Source organism: Budorcas taxicolor, chromosome 5, assembly GCF_023091745.1.
Source record: "Budorcas taxicolor isolate Tak-1 chromosome 5, Takin1.1, whole genome shotgun sequence".
Lineage (NCBI taxonomy): Eukaryota > Metazoa > Chordata > Mammalia > Artiodactyla > Bovidae > Budorcas > Budorcas taxicolor.
The window spans coordinates 15,841,606-15,853,919 of NC_068914.1; the positions used below are offsets into that span (position 1 = coordinate 15,841,606).

A 12,314-nucleotide genomic window follows, 5' to 3' on the forward strand; every position below is an offset into this window, starting at 1 on the left:
TTTTAAAGGTGCTAGAGAAAAATTACTACCTGCCTAGTTTTGTATATCCAATCTTTCAAAAAAAAGATGCCACAATAAAAGATATTTTCAGATAAAAGAACTAGAGTGTGTACTGTCCAAAGACACCTAAAGATATTAGTAAAGGAGAGACTTCAGGAAGAAGGGAGATTTGTTCACCATTTCTCTTATATCACAAAGAAAATGGTGAACACATAGGTAAATGAGGGGGAAGGCAACAGTATAAGAGAACAACAGTATCTAATTTACAGGGTGAAAAAAATCAAGAGAGAAACAAAATCTCAGACAACCATATATAAGGGGACAGTGGGATTACAAATACTTTGCCATTTTATTCAAGTACACAGTAAAGGTGCCAATTATTTTAAGACTTTGAAGCTAAATATGCATGTTAAAAAATTTCCAGAAAACCACTGAAACACCAGAAATAATATAGTTTTTTCTAACTCACTATTCCTTTTGGCGGGGAGGGAGCGGGTGGGGGAGGGAAGGGCTGTGCTGGGTCTTTGGTGCGGCACAGGGGCTCAGTAGTTGCAGCACACGGGCTTAACTGTCCCAGGGCATGTAGGATCCTAGTTTTCCAACCAGGGATCAAACCCACATCCTCTGCATTGGAAGGTGGATTCTTACTCACCGGAAAGTCCATCTATTACTCTTATATTGATGGGACATTTGAAGAGATTCTATCCTTCCTTTCAAGCTAACCTTTTCCAGTATCCAGCATAACATGTAGTCATTAAGAGGTTGCAAAGAGTTGGACATGACTGAGCAACTGAACTGAACTGAACTGAAATATTTGTTAAATCAATATGGCTGTTCCAGAACAAGATGAATTCTATCTCACAAATGCATTATACTTTTCAACTCTACCTGTAAAGAGCCAATTCCATTTATTTTAGTGACTACCCCTTCAGTGTTTCTCTTTTTTAGAAAATAGGATAATGAATGCTTGGAATACAGCTCAAATCCTAAATTTCAATTTTTGCTTTTAAATTGGGGTGGGTACCCTCACTATTGCTCCAAATAAAGGAGAGATATCAATCATAAATTTAGACGTCTGATTTACATCACGAGAAACTTGCAATCAAAGGCTCAGCCACCTAAACTGTGAGATGTATTTTCCCCACAGTTGATAAAACTGTATATTCCACAACATATGGAATTCTATGGAACGCTTTCACTGGCACTTTGCCTTGTTGAGTCAAAGTTAGGAGTTATACTTAGACATTAAAAAAAAAAAAAAATCAACAATGCCTTTTCATTAGACTAACGTTTAAAATATGACTTAAAAATCATGTGAAAATATATTAATATATCTAACACTCACTGAGCTCTTACCTGTCAGGCATAGTTCTAAACATTTTTATGACCTCATTAATCTTCACACTACTACACTCTAAGTCAGATACTAATATTAGCTTTGTTTTACAGCAGAGGACTATGAGAAACAGAAATTAAATACTTTCCCCAATGTTATATATGTTGTAGGTATCAATCAATGGCAGGATTTAAACCTTAAGAGTTTACTCTTAACCATTATATTCTAGGCTGAATTACCTTGTGTGTGTGTATGCATGCTAAGTCACTTCAGTTATGTCTGACTCTACGTGAGCCTACGGACTGTAGCCCACCAGGCTCCTCTGTCCATGGGATTCGCAAGGCAAGAACACTGGAGTGGGTTGCCATACCCTTCTCCAGGGGAGTACCTTACATCTATTTCTAAACTCTGATTTTGGTATTTGCTAACTCATACTAGATGCTCATTGCCAAAGCTGTTCATTTGCAAAGCATCAAAACTATAGAGAATCCCAAACCCATGCTATATTTTTATTTACATTTACATACCCTGCATGATTCTATGCTGAAAAAGATTATCCCCATCTGCACTCCAGGACTCTATGCCTAGAATTTATTCATTCAGGAAACATGAATTGGATGATCCTATTGCATGCAATACCCCATGCTAAGCAATGATTTACAGCTGCTTTCCTAATTGGCAGCTAAATTTTGCCAAGATTCACCCACGCGTGAGATACATTTTTCCAAAAAGCATAGAACAGTCTGGGGGTAGGGAAGCAGCAAGTGGTCTTCCCTCTTGTTCATTCAACAATCATTCCTTAAGACTCTTCTATGTGTCAAGCACTTCTATGGATGCGGGAAATTCAGGGGCAAACACAGCCGAGCCAGTATTTGCCCATGGGACTCTAGAGGTGGAAAGATGTTAAAGAAGTAATTGTCACACAAATAATGAGTTACAATTCTAAAAAGCACAATCAAGAAAAAAATAATCATATGATAGAGGGACCTAACATAGTTTTGAAGGCAGAGTCAAGGAGGTCAACCTTTGACTTTTTAGAGTCAACCCTAAAAAGCTGATATTTAATATGGAAGTCGAGGATTAACAGAAATGATCAAAGTAAAGAACAGCTTTACTTCAAAATCCAAGTAAAGAGTAGCTCAGACAGAGGGAACAGCCCATGTGATGGCCCACAAGCAGCACCCGGCTTTAAGGAAACGAATACCCACTGTGCCTTGAGAATCACAGGAAGAGGGAAGCTGAAGCCAACGCTCAGTTCTTTTCCTAACTGGGGGCATACCACCTGAGCATTCTGCTGCTAGACCACTCACATTTTCTCCATGGCTCCAAGGAATAAAAACTATTGTTACCAACACACAACCCTTTAAAGTAAATAATTTAAATTCCACAACAATTTGATGCATGGAGAATGTAGATAAGCTACATCTTTTATAAGATCATAAATTTCACCTGTGTTTTAACAATTTGAGGCCACAGACCCTATCTGAGAGTTGGACCATAAAGAAGGCTGAGTGCCAAAGAATGGATGCTTTTGAATTGTGGCACTGGAGACTTCTCTTGAGAGTCCCTTGGACAGCAAGGAGATGAAACTAGTCAATCCTAAAGGACTAGTCAATCCTGAATATTAACTGGAAGGACTGATGCTGAAGCTGAAGCTCCAATACTTGGCCATCTGATGTGAAGAACCAACTCATGAAAAAAGACCCTGATGCTGGGAAAGATTGAGGGCAGGAGGAGAAAGCGGACAACCAAGGATGAGATGGTTGGATGGCATGACTGACTCAATGGACATGAATTTGAGCAAACTCTGGGAAATAGAAGGACAGGGAAGCCTGGCATACTGTGATCCATAAGATGACAATGAGTTGGACACAACTTAGTGACTGAATGACAGCAAATCATTCAGAACACCAGGCAATGTGCATAGCTAAGAGTCTGATAACTAATTTTGCTGTTGGGTGACAGCCATAGAATAAGAAAATTGAGTGTTACTAGAAATTTACCAGCACATTCAGATATGCTTATCTATTTGAATTAAATGAATAGAAACATGTTGTCCACCTTACAGATAAAAGATGACCTAGTTCTCCAGGGATGGGGTGGGGACAGAGAGAAGGCTGGAAATACAGGGAAGCTAAATAAGTTGCTAGTTGTCCCTCAACTTTCAAATCTAAGAACAAATATACCATTTTTCTTTCTTCACAGAAAGCCTACCTATGGGAATAAAGTTAAGCTTATTTCAAAAGAAGGAATGACTTTGGCTTGGACTGTGGCCAACTGCAATGAAATTCAGCCACTTTCCCTTTAAAAATCATTCAACTGGAAATCTTATCAGTGGGAAATTCTCTAAGGGCCACGACTCTATTTTCTGCAACTTAACAATACTTGTAAAACATTTTTAGCTCCAAGATTCACTACCTCTCATCCTCTATACATACACACATCCCACATTCATACCAATCCAATAAGCTGACTTCTGATAGAAGTAACAGTTTTTGGAATCTAAAGTTCCAATTATGTAACCAACACAATGTAATATTTATGAATCTGTTTATCTTTGTGATTACATAGGCATTTGTATACAGCAACATTTAAGAGCAGAAGAGAATACCAAGTCATTCAATGCAGGCAAAGATCTACAAAGTTTTACCAAGGGACTGGAAAGAAAGCAAGGACTCCCTAACTGCCCGTATCTAATTATACAAGTCCTCTTTTATTCATTACTCTATCATACCTTATCCCTTTGTGTACATATAATGCACAAACTTATTCAGTGTAAAGACCCCATATCTTTAAAGAGGATGTTGAGATTAGAAGTTCTTTCCGGACCCAGCCCATTATTTTGAACTTATTTCATTCACCACTCACTTAAAGAGCTGTTAGCTAAGCATTATGGCTCCCCAAACAGCACACGGCAGTGAAAATCCTGGGTAGTTATAACAGACTGAGTTTCCTTGCTTTTGTTTGCAAATTTTTGAGCAGGAAAGTGAATTAAATGGTTTGAGAGGAGGGGTGTTAGTGTTGGAAAAGGGATAAGAACTGGTGCACCTATATATAGTTAAGTTTGTATTTATGTCTGTGGAAACAAATTGGTTTGGAGTAGAGGTAAAAGACTGGAAAAGGCTGAGAAACTCTGTAAGAAGACTGTGACTATAGATTTTTGTAAATTTCAACAATAAAAAGTATACTACTTTTGTAACAAGAAAAACTGTTCTTTTTGAAAGACTATATGAAGGCTCAGCATGACAAAAAATAATTATTGATAGTATACTATTCACTAGTATTATTTTAAATGAAAGATGAAACAGTTTTAACTATGTTAAAAATATAAATGAACAAAAATCCTCTACTTATATATTTATTTCAACTTCCTTCCCTAATTAACTTTTTTGTAAATTATTAAGGAGAAATAGGTAAGATAGCCTTCCTCTCATAACCATTCCCAACAGAAACTGAATAAGAAAATTACAGAAAAAAAATCAGAGGAGTAGTCACCTAGATAACTCAAAACTTATGTTATCTGAACTTAACTGTCTGTGTGGCCCAATATACCCAAATGTATACTGTAAGGATTCTACAGGTCCAGACAAGTAACAGAAAGACAGATGAAAGCCTCCAATGGAAGGTACTTCCTCACATATATAAACTTTCATCTCTGGGTGTTTCAGAGTCTTATTACAGATATGAACTTTACCCCTTAAAGCTCACTCTGAAATATTTATACTACATAGCACTGAAGGCTGTTGGAGCTTAAAAAAGTCAAGGCTAAAGTTTGTTTTCTTCTTTTAGTCCTTTCTATATGGGAAGATTTAAAAGCAGACTGGCCTGAAAGCAACATGAACTGACAGAATGACCCTTTCTCAGCAAGAGTCCTGAGCACAGAGCATTATCCTAGAGAGAAAACTTGCTGGGATACCAACTGATCTCTGACATTTGCTCTTTCCATACTGCTACTTCTTTTGATATTGCTCTAATGCTGGTTTATTATGTAAAAATATACCCCACCGTCGTGACCATGACATAAGGATCACTGAAAAAGTTGGGCCGCAGATGAGCCAAAACACAAAAAAGAAGCAGATCAACTTTCTGAAATCTTTGTCTTCTGCCATATAGTTCAAGGAAATAAAAATCTTTTAATGAGGCATTGATGACTCATGGTATGATACTGCACTGTAACTAGCAGAGCTCCAAACAATATATCAACCCCTGGACTGAAATGTTAAATTTTTAAAAGACAAAAAGAGTTCAAAAAGAATGCAAAATCTCAATGCCACTTTCAGACAGGAGGCAACATATTCGCACATTATGAATTTAGTAAGTGGCCTGCATAGTTGAAATGACTCTGAAACAGAGAACCACAACCCAAAATAGCCTAACACTTTTGTTATCTCAAACAATGGGCAGTTAGCCATTCATTCCTCCCTCTCAGTATACATTCTACTTGTTTCAGATGAGGCCTATTATAAATTTGAAGAGACTGTTCAAATTCAGTACACTAGATGTTTAAAAGCTGGGGATGGAAGATATTTGCCACACAAAAATTCCTATTATAATATTTTGTGCATAAAAAATGAATGCTATGTATTTAGTATTTTTTAAGTTTATTTCATACCTATTACCAACTTGACACTGGAAATAAAGAAGCAAACACACAGACATGGTCCCTGCCATTGAGAAACCTTCAACCCAGTGAAGACAAATACTGACCAAGTATGATGGCTGTCAAAAGAGAAAAACAATACATGTTATGCTGCTGTATACTGTGGATAATTAAGATGTTCCCATGGTACCCTCTTTCAAGGTGTGCCAGCAAAAGACCAGGAAGTTGTCAGAAAACTTTTAAAATAATGACCCTCTCAGTTGTGATACATATAAAACATAAGTATTATGTGTGTGTGTGTGTGTGTAAAAATGACCAGTAATTAAGTATATAAAATTACCAGACTACTCTTTTAACAAATATACAAGAAATATTAAAATCCAAATTAGTCCCATATCCATAAAAGCAGTTGCCTTAAAGCTGTCCTTACTCCTGACAAGGGCAAAAGGAGTCAGCATAGGATACTGTGGTTGACAGCACAGAACTTTACCTTTTATTTTGTCCATAGAATATAAAATAACTTTTATTTTGTCCATGAAATATAAAATAACTTTTATTGTATCCACTGTTATACCAGTGCTATTTATAAAACAGCTTTAGAAAAGCCCAACTTTCTATGGTGTCAGTACATATAAACAAATACTTATTGGGACTCCACTAAAATTATAAACACAGTTGTAGAAACACAGTCTCCAAAACTTTCATTCTCTCAGTCATGAGCAGATTTAAGTCCCATTTGTATATCTCTTTTGATCTGTTCCAAATGAAACTTCATAATTCCCCAAGAACCCACAAGCCTACTTTAAACACTATTTAAATATAAAGAAATCCTACAAACCTACTTTAAATACTATTTAGTTCTAATAGACTTCAAGCTAAGCAGCTAAATACACTAGAAAAAGTCTTTATCTTTTACAGACATAGATACTTTTGTACTATCTGTATCTATTTTTTTTTAAGCTGCAGAATTAAATGTCGCTGTGAAACAGAACGCTACCTTCACATCATTTTTTTTAATATATACCCTTCACACAGGCCATGCCAAAGCGAGGCTTTAAACAAATAATCTTGCCAGATCCAGGACAAGGGAACACAGCACGGTAAAGTGAAAAAGGCAGAGGGTCCAGAGTGAGAGAAACTGAGTTCGAGTCCAAGCTCCACCACTAAGCAGCTGTGCCACTGTAGGCAGGTTACTTAACTGATTTACAGTATCTTCATCTGTAAAATTAGGACCATAGCAATATCTACCTTAAAGGATTGCTATGAGATTATACACATGTTTATATGAAAGCATTTTATAAACTATAAAGAATTATACATTCTTATTATTTACCTTAACTTCTCCTTAATATAGGAATGAATATTTTCATTTTAAAAATTAGAAAATACAGAATATTAAGAGAAAAATCACCCATAGCCCTGTCACCCAAACATTGCTATTTATTTTAAATGAAGTAAGTCCAACATCAACCGAAAGAAATTAAAGTAGGAATAATTTAAGATGTTAATACAGGTAACGTATTAACAACAAAATACACTGCTGATTTCTTTTTAAGAACAGAACAGTCTTTCCCATCTATCAGTTTAAAGACAGTGCTGCTGTTTGTCCCAGAGCTGGTCCCAACAGGGTATGATATATGGGTGAAGCTCATAAAAGTCAAAGCCACAAAACTCCCAAAATAAATATTTCATGAGCCCCAGGAGTAATTACAACACATGCCCTCAGATGCAATGGAGAAGGCAAAGTGTATGAACCCCATTAACAAAACTGGCATGACTTTACGGTCACAAAGACTCAGATTTCTATGGGCCACTTCAATGGGAACAAAGAAAAACTTATATACCATGCTACAACAAAGACAGCCTAAGACTTCTGAATTTTTCACATTGCTTTTAGAACTTGTACCCCTCCTCCATTTTTCCTTTCCCACCCTTCTTTCTCCTAGGTCCCTTCCTTGTTTTATTACTGCATTAGAATCACTCTGTGTTTAAAATGGCCTTATTTTATACAATGGAATATTATTCAGCAACAAAAAGGAATGAATTTCTGACACATACTACACCACAGATGAAAACATTATGCTAAGTGAAAAGTCAGACACAAGAGGCCACATATTTTATGATTCCATTTACACGAAATGTCCAAAATGTGCAAATCCATAAAGACTGAAAGCAAACTGATGGTTGCCTAAGGCTGGGGTATTAGGGGATGGGAGAAAATCAGTGAATGTAATGGGTATGAAGTTTCTTTCTGAGGGAACAAAAATGTCCTGATATTAGTCTCTGGAGATGTTGTACAATTCTATAAATACACTGAGAAACACTGAACTGTACACTTTAAATGAGTGAATTGTATGGTATGTAAATTATATACCAACAAAGCTGTTTTTTAAAAAATGATCTTATTCACTAGAAAAAAGGACATGTAAATAACCTCATCCTACCCTCTCTCTAAGGGTGGAGTAAAAGTGATCACTCAATTGTGATGATACATATATAAAGTGACCAGACTACTTTTATTTAACAAATTACATGAAAAATTGCAAATCCAAATGTTTTGCTTAATGATTCCCTAAGTCAAAACTTGGTCCTCCCTCAGATTCTCAGTAATTCTATCCCCTATGTTTAGGTAGTTCTTTCTACCTATAATGGCTTTCTTACCACATCTTTAAATGTTCAAATACCACCTTCTTTAAGGCCAGTTCAGAGGCTACCTTCTCCATGCAGTCTTCCCCATGTTCTCAAGAAAAGTGACCTCATCTTCCTCTGAACTTCCATACTTCACTTTCTCTGGGCCACTTATGACTTTCAATCCAATATTATACTTACTCTGGCCAACATAATACTGCTTTGATGTTAAAAGGGGGTTCTCAATAAATACCGATCTGATAAGTGGGTGACCACTGCTTAACAATGCAGAATTTCATCATCATTGGGTATATTTTCATTTTGGAAATATTCAAGTCACTTTAGACTCAAAAATGGTAGTAAGGTTAAGTAATACCTACTTCAGACAAAATTTTCTTGACCAAAATAAAACAAATGTATTTGTATGCATACAATCTGTAAAAAAAAAAAAAAAAAAAAAATCCCAAAGAGAAACATTGGAATAGGGATATAGCCTCCCAAGGTAACTGAAAGAAATGTGAGTTGCATACATTTTGGAATACTTGTTCAAAAATCAGATTCATTAGAGGAACATCACATTTCTTCCCTGAGAGTTCTATTATCAGGCTCTACTAATTCTTCTTCTACTGTATTTCTAATATAGTCCTATTTCCTGCTCCATTTTGCCTGCCAAACCCAAAGTCCTCTCATTTTCTTCATGACCAACCAATCTTTAGTCTTCTAATTTATCTGCCTTCCCATAGTTCCTTCCTTCCTTCAACAATATCAAGCCATCCCATGTGCCAATTTAAGGGTAGGAACTGGGGAGCACATACATATCATATGAGACAATCTAGTTAGGAACTTGATACATGTACACAATTCATCACAATATTCAGTAGCATATACCCAAGGGCCACAACAGACTCCCAGAATTCCAAGCGATGGGTAAATCCTCTGGGCTCCCCAGAACACAATCTATACAGTTTCCCTCACACACTCTTATCCTCTCCCTTCCATTCTTTTTCATTTTATTGGACTTCTGTTAAACTGCCCATACAGCATGCACCAACTTCAGCTCCAGTTTCTCTCCACCTTGCCTCCCTGAGCGAGTCAAGATAATCTACTTGCTGTAATCTGGAAGTGACTTAATCACAAGTACTTTTGTTCACCACTATTTATCAACACAATCCTCCTCACTTTCTCTCTGCTAACTCCTATCAAATTTCTTCTTTTGTGGAAAGTATGTAATAATAAATAATTTTGTTTTTAGCTTATCACTGCCCTCGTTTCTTTTGTGTTTGTCTTACAGAATCTATTACAATGTTTACTAAGGGACTGTATAACAGCCACCTATGGAGCTTCTTAAAAACACAAAGACCTTGACCCAACCTCCTCAGTAAGTCTGGGATGGGAGCTGGACATCTTTATTTCTAAAAAGCCCCACTGGTGATTCTAATGCACATTTCAACCTGAAAACCTGATTTATTAAAATGTTCCCTATACAACAGACATTCAATTCTTATTAATTCATGCACTGAAGCTCATAAATAACTTTTCTCTAAATAGCCTAGCCAGATATCAGCCCCTAGACTACACCAGCTCTGTTCCAAGTGCAACATGTGGTTTTAAGATTTCATTTCCTGAAGTACTCCTTGGAGGGACACTATTACCTTGTCTCTTTACATTGTTTCCTATTTGTTGAAAAATGGAGGCCTGGAATGCAGCCATGTTAGACAACACTACATAAGAATGTGCTCTGGAGCCTTAGATTAAAATTAGTTATAAAAAAAATAAAAACAATGTAGAACTAGACATTTTGAATGAACACAGTATTCTTCCTGAATACAGTCTAACTAAATCTACAGGGAAAACAGATGGGGAATTTGGTCAGTAGTGTCTTCCTAGTTACCAGTCTCCTGAACTGTCTCCTGAACTGGGCCCCTGAAGACTGAGGAAGACTTTCAGCAGCTGAAGTACATTAAAGTGCTCTAATCAGATAAGCAGCCCAAGCCGCACCCAGACCCACAGTGGCCGCCCAGCCTCCTAACTACCCTGACACACAATATTTACACCGCTCGGTGGGGAAGCCTTATGAACTTTTTCCGAAGTTGCTTCTCACAGGCACCAGCCTTCTGAGTCACCCACCCAGGGTGGGAAAGAAAAGTGTGATATTAGCCAGCGGGGTTTTAGGAGACTGGGCACAGCACCTCTTTTCCCATTTCAGAAGCGGGCTCCGCCTCCTCCAGGAACCACCTCAGTTACGAGTCACCGCTGTGGGCGACAGGGGTCTGCGGAGCCACTTAGCCATCTAGGAAAGTTGTGGCTTGGGGAGGACACGCCCCGTTCTTTTCTCCGGCAGGGGCCGCAGATCCCAGATTCCACAGGCCTCTCCCGGCAGCTCCATCTTGCTTCCTGTCAGGAGGAGGGGCCGAGGAGGAGGGCCCCCGAGTCTGGAAAGGCCCCAGGGGGAGGAAGTCGTGTGACAGCAGGTAAAGCCAGGTGGAAATCTCCACAGGAGTTGGGGGTGGGGGCGGGAATGAAAAGCAGCGGGGTTAAGCGAAATGGGGAAAGGGATTCGTGCTCACGAATTACTGCATAAAGAAGTCACCCGGCGTTTGTGAGTGCCAGAGGTGTGAGCAGAAGTAGACTCCTCAGGAAGGGAGGAGACAGACAGGAGGGGTCAGTAAGACAAGTGGACAAAAGGGCCGGACCCGCGGAGCTCTGGGGAGGGGTGGTGGGTGAGGCAGGTTTCAAGGTGAGGGGCAGAAGTATCAGAACAACGTGGCTCCTATTTAAGAAGCCCTGGAAGCAGAGGCAGGGAGTCAGTAGAGGAGCCCGCCAACCCAGAGGCCAGGCTGGGCAGGCCTAAAAAGGAGCTGAGAGCAAGGCTGTCAACGGGAGGGGCGACAGCCAGCTGAAGGAAAGGGGCTATCAGACATCCTAACACCTACCATTTACTGAGCGCTTACTACAGGTAATAAGCTGCGCTAGGCACTTTATAAATACCACCTCACTGAATGTTCACAAGAAACCCGCGAGGCAGGCATTATTAGGATTGTCCCCATTTTATAGATGAGGAGACTGAAGCTCAGAGAGGCCCGAGGGCTCGCTCAAGGTCAGACAGCGGGGGAGTCAACATTCAAATCTGAGGCGATCTGGCTCCCTAGTCCACGCGCAAACTCACAGGCAGTGACCGGGAACCGTAAGGCGAGCCAGGACCCCAGGAACGTCTCCCGCCCCCGTTCCCCATCCCAGGCCCAGCGCGCTCACCCGAACGAGGTTGCTGACCGCCGCCTGCACGGCGGCCACAGGCGCGGTGAGGTCAGGGATAGCTTTGCCGTCCACCTCGCCTTCCTCGTGCATAATCACCAGGTGCGAGATCTGCTGCGCCACCGGCTCCAGAATGCTCTCAATCGTGCGCGTATGAAACACCGGCATCGCGGCGGCGAGCGGGGCGGCGAACCGCGGGCTACAGAGAACTGAGAACCAGGGGCCGGGAAGCCGCACGGAGACGGACTCGGAGCAGCGACTACTGAGTCGGGGCTTCCCTCAGCGTAACCAGCCTCACGGGCGCCCCGCCCGCTCGCGTCGCCGCGCCCAATGGAAGCGCCGTTCAGACCCAGGCCTCCACTCCTATTGGTCCCTCTTTGATATGCTCCGCCCCCGCAACCGCGCCGCCAAGACCCCGCCCCGCCCCCATTCCCAAGGGAGGGGCCTGGGATTGGGGCTGCGCCGCAGGGATTGCGACCGGATTCCCGAGCCCTAACG

The 12,314-nt window shown here is 40.0% G+C and overlaps 1 protein-coding gene across 4 annotated transcripts in view; it reads right to left on the bottom strand.

Moving 5' to 3' along the window:
- Positions 1–12,053, bottom strand: part of VCL (vinculin) — a 111,997-nt gene extending 99,944 nt beyond the window's left edge. For all 4 annotated transcript variants that reach the window (XM_052639390.1, XM_052639388.1, XM_052639389.1 and 1 more), the window contains exon 1: positions 11,817–12,053. In XM_052639390.1, coding sequence (XP_052495350.1) covers positions 11,817–11,984 — 168 coding nt within the window. In that variant the 5' untranslated portion in view covers positions 11,985–12,053. The remainder of the gene's footprint in view (positions 1–11,816) is intronic.
- Positions 12,054–12,314: the final 261 nt, after the last annotated feature.